The sequence below is a fragment of the Glossina fuscipes genome, unplaced genomic scaffold (assembly GCF_014805625.2).
Source record: "Glossina fuscipes isolate IAEA_lab_2018 unplaced genomic scaffold, Yale_Gfus_2 3, whole genome shotgun sequence".
In the NCBI taxonomy this organism is placed as follows: domain Eukaryota; kingdom Metazoa; phylum Arthropoda; class Insecta; order Diptera; family Glossinidae; genus Glossina; species Glossina fuscipes.
The window spans coordinates 2,926,784-2,943,680 of record NW_023998417.1 but is presented as its reverse complement, the minus strand read 5'-3'; the positions used below and the strand labels follow the sequence as shown (position 1 = coordinate 2,943,680).

Below are 16,897 nucleotides of genomic sequence, written 5' to 3'. Positions count from 1 at the left end.
GGCCTTTCCAAAATTGCCCGCTGCTAACTGACGATAAGAGATGAATGCGCTATGAAGCAACGAAAACGACGGCTATCTGGTGTTAGCCGCTACCGATATAAAAACATAAACATTGTTCTTGTTCTGTTTGGCGCTTCGAATCTTTGATATATATATATATATATATTGAGTCTTTGATATATATATATATATATATTGAAGACATGTTCATGTTAATTTATACAAGTTTACGTAAGTGAAGTTTTTATCAGCTTTTGAATGAAAAGTTTCGAGAAAACGTATGCATTTGCTATTTAGCCGGTCTACATACATATATATATATATAGATATGTCCTTAGGGCATTCGTTTAATGATCGGTTTAATTTTCAATTTTTTCATTCCCAATATATTCATTATTGCCAGATGAGTAATCCTGAGGATCCTTCAACCAGCCGCGCTCTTATGGCTTATATGAATTTCAAGCCTTTTTGTTTCGTTTCGGCCCTTCTAATCCAATCGTTCTATAGTGATATGTTCACATTGAAAAGTATACTGCAATCCGTCTTAGCTAATGGTTTTTAATGACTTTCCGCAAGAAAAATTCAGCCTGATTTACAAGTTTTCCCGAGGAGAAATAAAAGAATTCAAATAATTGACAAAGAGAAAAAAACTCGCCTCCATCTAGGGGGAAATCTATCTGAGAAGAAGAAGAATTGCTCTAAATTCGTACAAATTCCCGATAGATTGAGAGCAGTAATGAAAAATATCTATATAAATATAGATGCAAGTGTTCGTTTATTCAAAATCTTCAATGTTCGAAATTTCGTCAGCGTTTACTAACACACACGAAATATTAACACAACATTGCATATCCATAGTCCGCATAAAATCATCATTTATGAGTCTATGCAACATAAACAAGGCACATTAATGCATTTGTTATTTTTGAAAAAGGGAAGCAAAGCCGATCTCGATTATAATGAGGTGGTTGGATGTGCGCACGCATGAGAAGAAGAATAGTAATAAACCCTGTGAACAAAATTTTATGTTCCCATCAAATATTTACATCCCATAAAAGAAAATCAGTCAGCCGGCCTGCCAGTCACCTCCTAGTCAGGCAGTGTGCGTACGAAATCAAAGAAAAAAAAAAAAAATCGTTCTTGAGAATAAAAGAAGAAAACAAAAAAAAAAGAAAAATTGTTTGTAATCAATTCTCCCTGCAAAAGTTCATTCACTTGAGCTACCGACAATTTTCTTCTTTTTTTTTTTTTATGACATAATATAAACATAATATAATATGTTTGTTGGTCTCATTAATAATTTGTAAAATAACTCAAATATTCATTGTATGAATAAAAAATATTAATATCAAAAATAATTGTAAGTCAGTGTTTTTTTTCTGTTTGTTTTTTTTTTTTTTTTGGACTTTAATAGGGAAGTTCTAAACAACCACTTTTTTCCTTTCACTTCATTGTTTATGCGTTTGTGTGTGCGTGTGAAAAGAATTAAACAAACACTTGCAGTTTCTCTAATATATTAGGACAGACTTTTCTGATGGATGAGAACTGAAATTAGTAAAATCACGGTAAATGCTTAATTAAACGGAAGTTCAAGTTGAGGAGGAAACCTAAATACGCTATAATTGAAATGTAAAAACAAATTCAAGAAGAAGAAGAACTTAAACTGGCTTCAATTGCATTTTTTTTTCAATAATCATACCTCCAAACTAAAAAAAAAAAAAAACAAATATGGCGATGCTGTAGTACGTGTAGGAAAACACGCCTACCCATATATGTTATAGTATATGAAAAATTAATTTCATTTTTCCTTTACCTTAACCTTCACCTATATAATGCGCAAAAACAAGCTTCAAGAGCCCCATCAAGTAAATAAATTCTTGGTCAGTTTCAAATTTGGAATTCACCTAAGTCTGCGCGTCTATCCATCTACACAGCGGCGTAGTATCTGTGTAAATAGTTACTCATAAACTGTAGCCAGTTCCATATTTGGAATACACCTAAACATGTCCGCTTGCTGTTCGTCTGTCCATCTGTCCATCTGTTTGCTTGCGCAACTTTATAGTATTTGTGGTAAAGTGTCTCCCGTTAGCCTACAAATTGGTACTTGGACGTGACCTAGACTTTTGAAGCGAAACGCCCACATTGCCCACACGTTTATGCGATAAAAGCTTTTGAGTAGAAAAAATTCGATGCGCCCACTGCATGTTATAGAGCATCACGATTTAGTTCTTTTACTGTTTTTTCATCCATTTAGGATAACGCTGATGGGTATCAAAGATTCGGCCACGATCGTATATAGTTTGCTTACTTGTTAAAGTTGCGTTCGTCATACTGAAAATATGGATGGCAGACTGACTTATTATTATCATCATTGCTAGCTGTCGCGGGTTCAATTAAATGAAAATGACAAAAATGTCTGATTGCTTTTGGAAATTATTGCACATTAAATATGTCAGCGCTTATACAGCAAACAAAAGTAAGAGAAAAAAATAAATAAACTTAAGTTTAATTTACATGAATTTTATTTATATTTTATTCAATCATTTCTACCTTTCTTTGTAAATTTTTTTTTTTAATTCTTTCCTTAGTCTGTCTGCTTTTTATTTATTTATTTTTTTTTTTACTCTATGTCCGCTTATTCCAAGCATTCGTTTAAAAGCTCAAGTGTTTGTTGCTTATTTTACAGTTCGCGTCAACCGACAATCGTCGTCTTTCTAATCAAAATTGGCGCAAAACTTGTGCCCAAGTGAGTGTAAAGTATATGTAAATGTGGATCATGAATTTCAATTATTATTTGTCGCATAGTAATACCTAAAGTGATGATATAGAATGCATAGGGGCGGACAAGTGTAACAAATACTTTACACTTCATTATTATTTATGGACACACGATTCGTTGGACTGATATATACAAGCTTAAAACGCTCAAATGCTCAAATATAGGCAGCAAAACAATTTTTCTTAGATTCTTTTTCATCTTACGCACACACACACATACTATGTATGTCTAAAATATGTATGAAAGCACAGGAAGATGATGCTTATAAAAAAAAAAAAATAAATAAAAAAATATAAAAAAATTTTAAGATTATTTTTTTTTTTTGTTTGTTTGTTGGAATTGAAAAAAAAAATGCAATTTTTTTCATTCATGATTTCATTTTCTAAGCACTCATATCAATCGGGGAATTTAGATTGATGGATGGTATATATATTTTGAGGGTTTCAAGAGCATAGAATTTCTTTCCTTTTTCTAACACAAAACAGTGATTTATTTTTTTAATGGATTCTTTTTTCATTTTTCAATTAATTCATAATTATACGTAATTGCTACGCATTCTTTTCTATATATGTTTCGTTTCCTATATATGTTTTTGACAAAGTTTTCCGCATCTATTATATTATATTGATTTAAGAAAGCCTCTCCACCAGTAACAGTTGCTGTAGTTTCACATAATTATCAAATATTTATTTATCGATGTTTACTAACCTTGGACTTTCGATGACGTTATTCCACCAAGTTAAACGTTATTTACTTTATACGCAAGTAGATATACAAGTACATTAACAATGAACGATAGACAAATAATTCGGTTGAGGAAGGAGTCAGTCATTCGTTCTTTATGTCTACGCTCTACGTAAATTTCATTTAACAGTGAAACGATTAAAGGTTTGAATAAATTTTTCCTTCTCCAGTCGGAACAATTAATTGATGATGCGTTTACCCATTGGCCTAAGAAATTTTTGCAAAGTTTTCCAACTATATCTGCTTAAGCATACTATGTGTAATGTTGAAAATTGAATATTTATTTGCATAGGGTGTTCAAAAACCGATTTTTGAAAAGGAAAGAATTACCTGAAGAAAGATTTAAGAAATTTTCTACAATAACAACGACTTGACTTCTTAGAGTGAAATGATATTTGATACAAATACCTTCCTATACTTTATGAAGAATTTTTCCTTTCACACTTTTACAGCCAAAGAAGAAAGGACATTAAGTTTGGCAAATTTTTTGTAACCCTACAACCAGATATTACAGGTAGAATAATAGCAAAACAACGTGAAGTCTAACGCAGAGTTCCTCTATTGCCTAAATTGCCTAAAACTTCTTCTGTAAAAGAGTTTTTGACCTTAACAACGGAAGAAACTTCGAGCGGACCATCTTTTCTCAGCTAAGACAGATTCTGGCGATTTTCGCCTTCAATTCATTACAAGTTTAGGCAAAAAAATGTCAAATTCAAATATAGTTAACGAACACGTCTAGCTTTCGAGACCTTAATTCAGAATACTTGAAGTGTGAAGCAGAATTCAATATGCAGAGGCATTAAGCATGAAGTTCTTCAAAGAGTGATCCAAAATTCGCGCAAGAAGTAATAATTAGATGTGAGAACTAAGAATATTGTAGTTGGGATAGGCCGACTATTCAATACCCTACATCATCACATTGTCTAACACAATTCTAATTTTTGTCGTAGAATCCAAAAAAAATTGTATCCTATTTTTATGTGCACTTACTATTATGGAACTGTGTATTAAAAACAAATACGAATATTATACTCTGGCAATGCTGAGCATAACATACCCTACACAACTTCGTCGAGTACACAGTTATTCAATCCCGTTGGTAATGATACACCAAAAAGTCCACATTATTTGCAGGTAAAAGCCATAATTTTCTTGAAAGCCCACACATTGGAAGGCTAGATTTTCTCTCCATATAAGAGGTTGCTTTTCTTGATAGCGCCTATATAAGTGGGGGTCCAAAAAAAAGACCTATGTGATCTAAATACTCTACCGTACATTTTTTTTTGGCTAAGATTCGCCCATGAATTATTAAGATATCATGGAGAGCGTGAAAAGAAATAGACCTATGTGGTTCAAATTAGGTCCACTTAATTTTTTCACTTGATTACTACACGATGAGCAAATTTTCGCCACAAAAAAATTAGCAATTAGGCTTTCTTGGCCTATAAGGGTATAACGCGTTCGATGAGAATCCTGGCATGGTATCCAAAAAATAGACCTGCGGGGTTGAACTTTGATAAGATAGATTTCTTTGTCAATTTACCTATCATGAGCCAATTATCACCATGAAATATTTTTTACCATATAAAGCTCCCGTTATATGAGCGAAGATAAAAAAAAATTGCTCGGATGAGAATATGTTAACGATTATGGGGATTATGGGTCATGGCAGCTTACCAGGTCCAGAAAAGCAACAATAATTTGTTTTCATTTTTTTTTAAACTTAATTTTTTTATATTAGAAATTTAGAAATCGTTACTTGCATAGCAAAAATATTTTCGATATTAATTAATACAAGGCAGATCGACCTAGAATTACTTATGGACTTTAAACAGATCTATACAAATACAAATGCAAATAATGAGTAAAAATACTCTCTTAATGACTTTACGATTAATTAATAAGAGACTAAGCGTTTTTCAAGCATTTGCCTTGAATGACGAGAATTCAATTTTCGCCTCATATTGTACGTACATAAGTTTATTATTGCATAATGCTTAACAAAAAATACCAGTACCGGTTAATACACTTGAGATGTCGGATACATGATTTTCTGATTTATATGAATTTAATGAAGAATAAAATATTTTTCATTGGTAATGAATTTATTACACATTAAGTGCAGGGCTTTTCAATGCATTTCAGGCAACTTACACAGATTTTTAGAGAATTGAGAGGAAAAGTTTTTGCAAGAAATACTTCTTCTATTTAGGTTAGTTAGAGAAAAGACGCGATAACATCAAGGTCTGCATTAACATATCGAAATAACTGATCAGTGTTGCTAACTCAATTTGTTCGCGACAATGCATAAAACGTGTCTTCTTTGTTGTCTTCGTCAGAATCAATTTAATATAACAATCATTCATAGCAAAAATTTCATAGGAATTATTTGCTGTTAACGTCAAGTTCTAACAAAAAAAAAAAAAACTATTCAAATATAACAACAATTATAGCAAATACTTATACTAGAAATGTAATCGAAATCACTGTTTGCGGTTTAATTGCCTATCGTAAGACAAAAATAACAAATACTCGCACAGCTAACAACTTACTTGACAATGTCATACCAAAAAAAAAAAAAAAAAAACAACATAAGTCATATCAGCATATGTTTCTAATTCTATTATAAGGGTACAAGTTTTTACTGTTTATTTACCGATAAGTACAAATATGGGTACGATAAGGTAGGTAGCCATGTGCGCGTATACAACTGAAGTGATAACGTACATATATACATTTATACATATGTAGGCTAATAATTTTGAAAATATCAATCAAATGTAGGGCAATAGATAGAATGTAATAGAGAACGTTTGGCAAAATATATATGAATTTTTTTTTCTTCCCGATTATAGGCGCCAAGTTTGTTCCAGATAATCAGCATTGAGCAATTCTTTGCTCATTCAGGTGGCCTGTAGTGATCTGCTTCCAAATCCATTGAAAATGATCAAAACTAAATAAATTGATAAATAGATCCCACTTTCAGTGTAGAATTGAACGATCGAACAAGATCGACAATTACAACAGATAATAAAGAATATATCGAAATAAGAATGAGATATGAATCGCGATCGTATGCCGTAAACCAAAAGAGAAGATCCTAACAGGCCGAAAAGAAAACCCTAAATGAATCGAGAATAAATAAAAAGTAGTGAGAAAACTATGCAGAGTCGTGACCTAATAGCAGGCGCGACTGATTTCCACTATTTTCAAAATAAAAGTTTTTCAAAAGAGTTTGGAATTGATCTAAACTTTTCAAAGGACACGTCTACAACCCCCACCCACATGCCTATAAAAAACCTTTAATTTGACAATAGAAAAAATCGACTGCACTCACTCCCTCCATATTATAGACATGAAAATTTTGTTCTTGTACACTCTATAGACGATGAGACGATGGCAGTGTACGGTTTGGAAGAAGGGCTAAAACAGTGTGGTACGGAGAGAACCTGTTTCAAAAGGTGTTGTTGACGATGCTGCCCTGCTTCGAATTTAAATTTTGTGCGTTTCTGCAAAACAAGTAAACTTTTTAGGTTGTTATCGGAAAAACTCCACTTCATCTGCTTTTTATCTTTTCCTCTATTACATAATTATATATAATGGAAAAAAAAAAAAAAAAAAAAAAAAAAAAATGGAATGGTTAGAAAACACTTGTGGCTATTGTACACTATATTTAATTGTTTACGGTTTGTGCTGATAAAATGCATTGATAAAAATTGTGAGTGAATTGTTCCCTTTGAAAGTGGTACAAGTCAATTTTTGGCAAAAAATTAAAAATGATAATGATTCAAATCTACTAAGATTTTTTCATCTACAAAAAAAAAAAAAAAAAAAAAAAAAAAAAAAAAAAATAAGGCTCTTATCTATAGCTGTATTGGGAGTGTTGCAAATCCGCTTCCCGCAAAGATATAAAATTTATACCCAAAATATAATACGCGAACCTTTATATCATCCTATTAGGTGTTTGCAGAAATTTCGGTCGGTAGGTAGATCACTATCAAACCAATATAATACGGGCCAAAGCCTAGCAAACACGTGCAGAGACTTGTCGTACGCCAACTGTCGGTTTTGGGTGCAACTGTTTAAAGACGGGGTGACTGGAAATGTCATTTTTTGGAAGCTTTCCCGCACCCAGCATAGTTATCAGGCGTGACGCTTTCTGTTTACGACTCGCACGTGGCACATGGCGTCGCAAAGTTGAAGACGAGGAGACGGAAATGGTTCGGTGGATGAATCGCTGCCACATCAATACAAGTTCTTTCGAGCTGATATCGCCATATTGCCAACAATATTGTAAAATGTTGTAGAAAATGATGGCAACTATTTTTGCAAATACCTAATATTATCGCACATCCGGAAAATCCCCTATTTAATATCTTAGAAATATATGATTCTCAAACCTTGTTGACTTGGCAAAGTGACATAAGTCCAAGTCTATTTCAAGTCATTAAAATTATGAGGAAATTTCTGTTAATAAATACTACAAGAATGATAGCAGAATATGAAACTAAATCAATTCTATACCTAAAAAAGCTATAAAATGATCGTATTATGAGTATGATATAAAATGGACTTATATCGCTTTCAAAGAAACCGAGTCAATTCCCATACGTTTGGTAACCAACTGTATGCCGCACAAATACTGTGCATTGTGTTTTTCCCTAAACTAAGTAAACAACGACCTGTAACGTTATACAGTAACGATTTATGGAGAGCAGTGTTTATGGTCTCCTCTTATGCTTCCAAATACTACCTCCTCTCCTATGGCTATTTTACCTTACACATGCTACAGATTGTTGCTTGCTCATCAAAAAAAAAAAAAAAAACTTCGTACCTAACCCTAAAAATCTAATGAACTTGTTGCTTACTTTCTCAACTTGGTTTTGCGTCAATTTTTTTTTGCAGATTATGATAATTAATTAATAGATTAAAAAAAAAAAAAAACGCCATTGCAAGAGCATAGCAACCTAATAACTGCGAAATGTTAGTAACTGGGTTAGCAGCACAATTTGCAAAATTTTGTGTAAAACTAACTATTATTGGCTTTGTGGTTTTAATTACATGCAATCTTTACGTATCAGCAAAGATATGCGTAAGTCGAACACTTTTGGAATTCCAGCGATAAGTAATTAACAGCGAGTACATCTATAGGTGTGTGTGTGTGTATGTGTGTGTTTGACGTCATTTAATGATTACTTTTTATCATGCATTCAACACATTACAAACTCACTTTAAAGGTAAGAAATTGCGGTAACGCACGGAGTTAGTGAGTTAGTGTTCCAAAAACAAATTATAAGCTAGGGTGTGGCATTTGAGACCAAACTTCTATCCGTTGCTCAAATTTCATTTCGTTAGTTAGAGAGAAGATATTGTGCGGCGAAAACAAAAAGGTTCCCGTTCTAATGCTCTCTGGTGTGACTTTCGCAGACAGATTTCAATAAAAGAACTCGAAGGCTATTCATATGCTTTTCTGTTGAATTGAAATTTTTCTATTAACAGATCAGTTTCTTTTAGTTAGAAAAGTGCGATAAATACTACTATTGCGGACGATCAATCGCTAGAACGTGGCATAGAAAGAGGAATGCCATCACAGACCTTGTCACGTTGTCTAAAAATTGTTTTGGAAGAAAACTCTTTTACCAACAGTGAGCGAATTGTTATTTTCCTTTAAGTGATTGGCAATTATTGGATCACCGTAGACTAAACAATTTATAATTCCATAGAATTCCATAATCTAGTGCTGTTTTTATGCCCTACACCACTTGTGGTATAAGGTTGTATTAGGTTTGTGCGGACGGAAGGACTTGACATAGACCCCACGTTTCATTATATTGAAAATGAACCTGGATTGATTAAAGTTTGTCTGTCCCTCCGTACATCTTGTTCTTTGTTGTCCATCTTGCAGGCCATAATTATTAAAATCTTTGGATGATTGATTTCTTAATCAATATAATTTTCCTACTTCTCTTATATATATAAGTGAGTTTACATAGGCCGATCGAAACTGCTTTTATGAATAACATAAATCTATAAACATATAACAATCATACATAAACAGAGCATTTTGAGTAATAAATCATCAATTATGCTAATGATCTCCATAATATTACATTAATTTCGCATTTTACTTCTAATTATATATACAATATATATATATATATATATTGGAAGTTAAGTAAGAGAGAAAATTCGCTATCATTTTTTTTAAATTATGAAATTTTATCACCGATCTGCCATAACTGTACACAAAATCTTTGTTATACACCATTTTTGTCGGGTTGCCGATACTCTTAGACCAATACATGGCATTGATGGCAATCTATTATCTCGAAAGAATAGAGATATAAAACTTCAGACTTTCTTTTGTGTTAAATCGCAGCTTGGTTAGGCAAACTGTCTGCGAGGTTCTGTTTGAATCGACATTTTTATGTGGCAACTAGTTTGCTGCGGGAGACTGCTACTGGTGGCCGGAAGAGGCAATAAAATTTCTCTTATATAAAATTCAAAATCGATGATAATTTCTTTCCTTGTTCATGTATAACTCACGCATATATCTTGATGTTACAAAAGTTACGACAAATCTATCATATAACAGTAAAGTTAAATGCAGTTATTTCTCTTTTACTAATGACTCTTTAAACATTTGCAAGAAAAAGTTTTCATTGGCATACGTTAGGCATTTATTTGTCTTAAAATAACTGATTATATTGTTGTGCTTGTTTAAATTGCATTTAAAAGTCATGCTTTGTAGTTTTTAAATGCAAACATTTCAAACTCTATTAGCGCCAGCGATCATTATTCGCCGCCAAGCTCTACCGAGTGTAAAATTTTCTTTCTTTTTTTTTTTTCTTTCCTTTTTCTCGTTAGTTTTGCTTTTCAATTCGCCTTTTGTTGGTAAAATTTAGGATTTAAGATAAGATTTTTTTTGTTTTTTTTAGAAAAATACTGAAATAGAACTCTTACATCATACATGCAGCAGTTAGTTATCTTATCAGTATGCTAATGACGTGATGACTTGAGATTTGTCATTCGGTTATAATAGCACAAGGCATTTAATCAGTCGTTAGCTATGAGTAATAAACAACTTAAACAAAGTGAGAAAAACTATGTAATTAGAACACGTACGCTATAAACAAGGCTGGCTGATACCAAAGCCAGTTCATTAGTACACGAATATAGAAAATTATTTTAATAAAAATGAAATGAATGTTTAAAGATCGAACCAGACTAATCGGAAATTAAAATTTAGTTTCGCTAATCATCAGTGAAAATAAACTCTACGGAATATTAAACATTGTTATCATCATAACAATAATCATCATAATCACGATCATCATAATAGTAATCAATAGTTCAGAGGAAAGAAAAGTCGGAAGAATTTATTTAATTCCGAGAGAAATTTTAGTGCAGATTAACGGACTTTTCTTTGCATCAAAAGATATTCGACTGGTCCGAGATAATTCCGCGTCGAACAAGGTGAAGTACTAGAACCGAAAACTCATAGTTAAACTCATTTACTTTCGAGTATAGCTTCAGATCACTATAGTTACCGTAAATCCATGTTTGCTTACTTTAAGAGATGTGTATGTTCACATGTATAAGCAGATGGTCTCTAATTTTATTGTCTGCCCCTGCCTTGAAAGCTTGATCAGACAAGGTCCGTAAACCCATCGAATAATTTACAAGCGATTTCCGCTACCCCCTGCTTGCAAGACAATCCTGCATGTGCGAGAGCCTATTATGGACTTTTCTAGGACATATTTAGTACTTCTTTTCGTTTTGAGGAATGTTTACCAGATTACTCCAAACTTGGAACTATATGCAAATGAAACTTTGAAAACCGCTTTTTGATGTAAGAGTTTAAAGAAAAAGGATTTGTGTGGTAGACGGACTTAAATCATGCGAATGTGGCTCAAGCCCCTCCATTTAAATCAATTCAACATTAGATCTACCCAAGAGTAAAGTTTATTTAATGTATAAGGGGCTACAAACGCTTTAATCCGAAATTCACTTTATAGAAGAGCTTCACGAGACCATCTATGACCTCCTTAGATATATATGCGGCAATAAGATATTACAAGTCGAATTAATTATTCAAACTAGCAAATCTTATTAGCGTTTAGTCTGTTTTTATTTAAGAAACAGGTAAAAGAAAGAGTTATAACTGGCGCTTGGACAAATTGCTTACAATTGAAACAATTCACAACATTGAAATCTCTGTGCCGATAGAGGGAACGATACAAACAACATGGTAATTATTTTTTTTTTTTTTTTTTTTTTTTTGTAGCTTATACTTCAAATATGGCATTTAATTTTTTTTAATAGAAAAGAAAAAACTTGAAAGCAGTTTCTTGTACTTAATGATAATGACAAGTCGGATATGTAAAGAGAAATGTTTGCTCTTCATTCCTCAAAAATGATCTGCGATTGTCACCGTCGCGGTCACTTGCATAAATTGTAGCGGTTACCTTTTTATAGAAGTTTCTTATCGTATTTGGGTTCTTGGATGACAGACATCATTACCACAAATTAAGAAGAAGAAGAAGAAAAAATAAATACATATTCCGAAGTAAAGTCGAGATAAACTCTTACTCTACTAAAGCAAAAAAGAAAAAAATTATGTATTTTAGCTTCACAAGTTTTTTGCTGCAGTCTTTCAAGTCTTGGTCTTTTAAAAAATTTTCTTCGCAATCGGAAAGACTGCTAGCAGCGAAAGGCAAAAAAAGAAGCGTTGTTCTTCTTGTGTATATAAAATTTTATATATAAAAGTTTGTGAGTATGTTTATTATGATGCATACAGATGTCTGCTGGATCAGAGGGAGCAAAAATTATGTTTATTTAGGGATTAGCTTAAGCTTAAGCCAAGTCAGTTGAAGCAATAAAGTTCAGAAAATTAAAAAAAAATTCCACAACTTTTTTCAGAGACAAATCGGTCCAGATAGGTCTATGAATCAGTTAAAAAAACAAGAGCAGTTGGCGGAAGTAGTCGAAAGTAGTTTTGCCTAATAACTAAGAACTTATTGCGGTCTCTGTAATTATTATCTTTAACCCGGTTTTGTTTTTTTTTTTATTTATTAACAAAATTTCATCATTGTCATCGCAATTATTTTGCTTAAAAGCACAAAAAACTGTGTATTCTTTAATTTTTATTGTAATCATTTTTTAGAACATGCTTCTTTCTTGCCTTCTTTCCTTTTTTTTTTTTTTTTTTTTTTTTCGTAACTGGGTCAATTGCTCAACTGTGTAAAAAAGCGCAAAATTTGCGTTCAGGTATAGAGAGAACGATTTATTCACTTATTAAAGCAAATCAAGTTTATTGACAATTGTTTACTTTTCCACAGTAAATAACTAAAAAAAAAAAAAAGAGAAGAACAATACAATTGAAAGGAAAAAGAGCAGCAAGAGTTTAATGGGAGGCCAGATATACATATTGCAATAGATAGCTACCTATTCACGCAAGTATTTATACGTATGGAAAGGCAAACAATCTATATTTATAACGAACTTATAGGGAAAAGTAATACAATTGGAAAAGTGCAGAATTCTTTAGTATACGGGAATGAAATAATGAAAGTGTTTGATACATGACAGAGAGAGAGAGCGAGAGAGAGAGAGAGGAAGGGAGGGAGGCAGTTTAAATATGTGAAAATAGATGCCTTATGATATAATATATTATAATCGCACTTACCTTTAACTATTGATTCCGATACTAGACTGACTTCTTCATGTGGTATCATTTCCATTAGACGGGCAATATCTCTGGCTAACATTGTGTCTACAACTTCCAACAGATGTGGTTTCAGCGAATGAAATTTGGAAAAGTCTTGATGTTGTAAAACTTCTTGCATTTTCTTAGTGTCGGGAAAATCGCCAGGCGAAATTGAATGTTCGCGTTGTATGCGATCGTACACTTGACCGATATTTTTTATTAGATCCTTCTTTTTACTATCTTTACCAAAAACCGAAGGCATATCCTTGCGTAGCTCCGATATTATGAACGCATGCACCTTTGCAAGGCGGGCTCGTTTGATTAAATCATTAAGTTTACGCAAAGCTGCATTGCGGGGCAGTGATTGTAAATCGCGGAAGAGGTCTTGTTCTTCGTCTTCGAAAAGACGGCGATTAGCATCGAAACGTAAAGGCTGATCCCAGAAAGATCCTATATATACACGCGCCACCTCGGGCGTTTGTAATACCTTTCCCAATGACCACATTAGCGCACCGTAAACGCGCATCAGCTGCTGATGATCAATCATATCTGCCTTATTAAGAATAATACGTATCTTATCGTCGTGCCCTTTGAGCGCCTCAATAGAACGGCGAAACTCATCGGAAATATCCAATTTATGGGCGTCAAATAATAAAATAATGCGATCTACGCGTTCCGCAAACCACTCTAAAACGCCGGTAAAGTCATAACCGCGATCTATACGTTGCTTTTCACCCGATAAAATACCTGGCGTGTCTACGATCGAAATAGCTTCTAATACCGGCGAATTTACTGTCGAACACTGAAAACGATTCAAGAATGCATTGCCATATTTGCTCAATGGCCGAAATTGTTTATTGGGATCTACTACTAAAGCATTCCCGGGTATTATTCCTTCCTTCTCGTCATGCATGACAGCAATAAAACGATCGGTTGTAGGCTCTGGTCCAATGCGTATGCCTGGGAAATCACGTTCCAATAAATAACGTATGAATGTTGTTTTACCCGTGGAATACTGGCCGACCAATAATATCATCGGTTTTGCATCAAAGTCTGGATCTTCGAGCTTGGGCGAATGAAAGTCATGGAATTGATAATGTTCCTCCAGAGGCAAGAGCTTCGTTTTATAAATTTTCTTCAACTCGCCTATAACATTCTCGACAATTTCTTGATTGACTTTCTCACGCTTTAAAAAACTAAACATCTTGACGTGTTAGCTCCTTTTTGTTTGACAAAACAGTTTACTTCTCGTTTTACTAGTTTTGATTAGCGTGATAATGTACTTCGACCGCCCCAGAAAAATAACCAAAAAACCAACTCAAATGATTCACGCAAGCAAAAAAATTTATTTTTGGAAAAATTCCGTCACTTCTTTCCACCTGTTTTTTTCGTACTTTTTGCAGCTCTTGCGATTGCTTACATTTGATTTGTGCTTTTCACAGATTTGTTAACTAATAGGAATTTAGGATTTTACCATAAGCTGAAAAAAAATTTTCTTACTAGAATTTCTTTCACTTTTTTTTTTGTATTTTTCTAAAAAAAATAAGAAATTGCTTCTACATGTGCAACGAAACTGAAATTAATACGTCCGTCTTTGTTCGGCGTATGGAATCCACTGAAGCAACTCTGATAAAAGACAGCAAATTAATGATTAAATATTGCCACAAGTAAAATTCTATCCCCATTTTAGGGATATGATAAGCTGATGGGAGTAGCAGTAGATTTATAAAAGTGTTTTTTTTTTAAGTTTCGTTGACTATTGATTTGCGTATAAAATAGCTGTCTTTGATAAATAAACCTCTTCTTGATAAACATTATGTCAAATCATAAGCCATTTTGAGTTATTATTTATAAAATAAAATGTTAAAATTTTAAACTCCTTCATTTAAAGTTAGACATCATCATGAAAAGAATAAACGTATTCAAGAAAATTACTTAGAGCGAGTCGTTCTCAATATAAATAAAGAAATCGTTACACATAGACGAAGGGATAATGTTACTTAAATTAACAAAACGTTTCTAAGGGTTTAAGTCAATTTGTGAGCAAATTGTTAAAAAACTTAATAAAAATATTGCATAACTATTTTGTAAGGTATTAAATTCTTAACTTAACTAAGAAGCTTATAAGTAGACCATTCAATTAACGATCTGGCATCTTTTGTATAAGGGAATTTTCAGCCTTAGATTTTAACAATTACATGTAAATGAATGCAAAAAAGTAGATGAAACATTTTAAGAAATAAACGAAACGAATTTTCATTTTTTCTCCTAATTACACGATTAATCATATATTTTCGTTTTTCTTTTCCTGATTACGGAATTATCAAGTAAAATGGGCTAAGGGTTAGGTTCAATCATTAGCCGACAGGAACGTGCTGGAAATTTTAATGAAAAACATTAAAATTTGGTTACAAATCAAATGAGACAAGACAATAAGGAAAATTTTACTTTAATAGTAAAAGCGCTACACTTTAGGCAGCCGCTTTCCCATATTGTTTTACAGAAAAATTTAAACAAAAGCAAACGACTTTAGAATAAATTTATAATTCTTAGTACCGGAATTTGGTTCGTTAGCCTGAAGTTTTGCAATTCGAAATATTGTTTTGTTTATCTTCATAAACTATTTAAATTTTATAATCATAGTTCGGACCATTCCAACACCATTCATTATTTTCTTTAATAAAAGAATTTGATGAACACATGTCAACTTTAAAAGAAATAGTCTTTATTGCTTCATTTTCATTTCTTACAAAATAATATAAAATGCAATAAAATAAATTAAATAAATAATTTTAAAATTTAAATGAAACGATCATCATTTCTTTTTGTGCTTTTTTTCTGTTTTTATGTCTTAGCGCTCTAAACCAACCATCTTTATAGGGAATATTCTTTCGACTCCGAAAAAGAGAAAAAAAACATTTCTTTGTTTACTTTGCATTTACTTTGCTTTCTCATTGTAAAAATTCTCCCCCTCTCCAAGTAGAATAAACTCTCATTCAAAGTCAATGTCAAATGTCATTCAAGAAATGTTCCATTCGTTTTACACGACATGCGCATTAAGGCTTACACACAGTTACGAATGAAAATAGTACTACAAACAATAGCATATGTGAACAATAGTAAAAACGAGTAACATATATATATATATATTATGTATTTAATATATATTATGTATAGTGTTGGCGTCACCGGCGTTCTTCGCTTACACTGTACATGTAAAGCAAGCTTACAATAGAAGACGAATAATTGACAGGAATGCTACGACAGGATTTCGATACAAAACGAAAGCAAAAAGTCGAGTAAGTTTTTTTGTCAATTGACTTTTGCTTTTATATATATTTAATCATTAATAAGAGAAATTTGGACAAACTTTGAAAAGAAAAAATAGTTTAACTGTAATTTTTGATGAAAATTAATTTTGTGATCGTAATTATTATTTTTTGAATATATTTTTAATTTTTATATTTCCTTATGATGTTTGAATTTCAATTGTTTTTTTTTTTCTTTTTAATAAAAATTGGAATTAATTAATTTATTTGTACGTTTAAAAGAAGTTGAAAGAATAAAAAGAAGAAAAATATGTTACAATTTAAGATTTCTTTTCGATACAATACGGTAGACATAGTCGTGATTAAAATTATTTCAAAGTGTCGTATAACACGATT

At 32.2% G+C, this 16,897-nt stretch overlaps 1 protein-coding gene across 1 annotated transcript in view; it reads right to left on the bottom strand.

Annotated features, from left to right (window-relative positions):
* LOC119634613 (EH domain-containing protein 3) overlaps nt 1-14,436 on the bottom strand; it is a 19,379-nt gene extending 4,943 nt beyond the window's left edge. The window contains exon 1 of the mRNA XM_038028864.1: nt 13,212-14,436. Coding sequence (XP_037884792.1) covers nt 13,212-14,436 — 1,225 coding nt within the window. The remainder of the gene's footprint in view (nt 1-13,211) is intronic.
* Between the last annotated feature and the right edge of the window lie 2,461 nt (nt 14,437-16,897).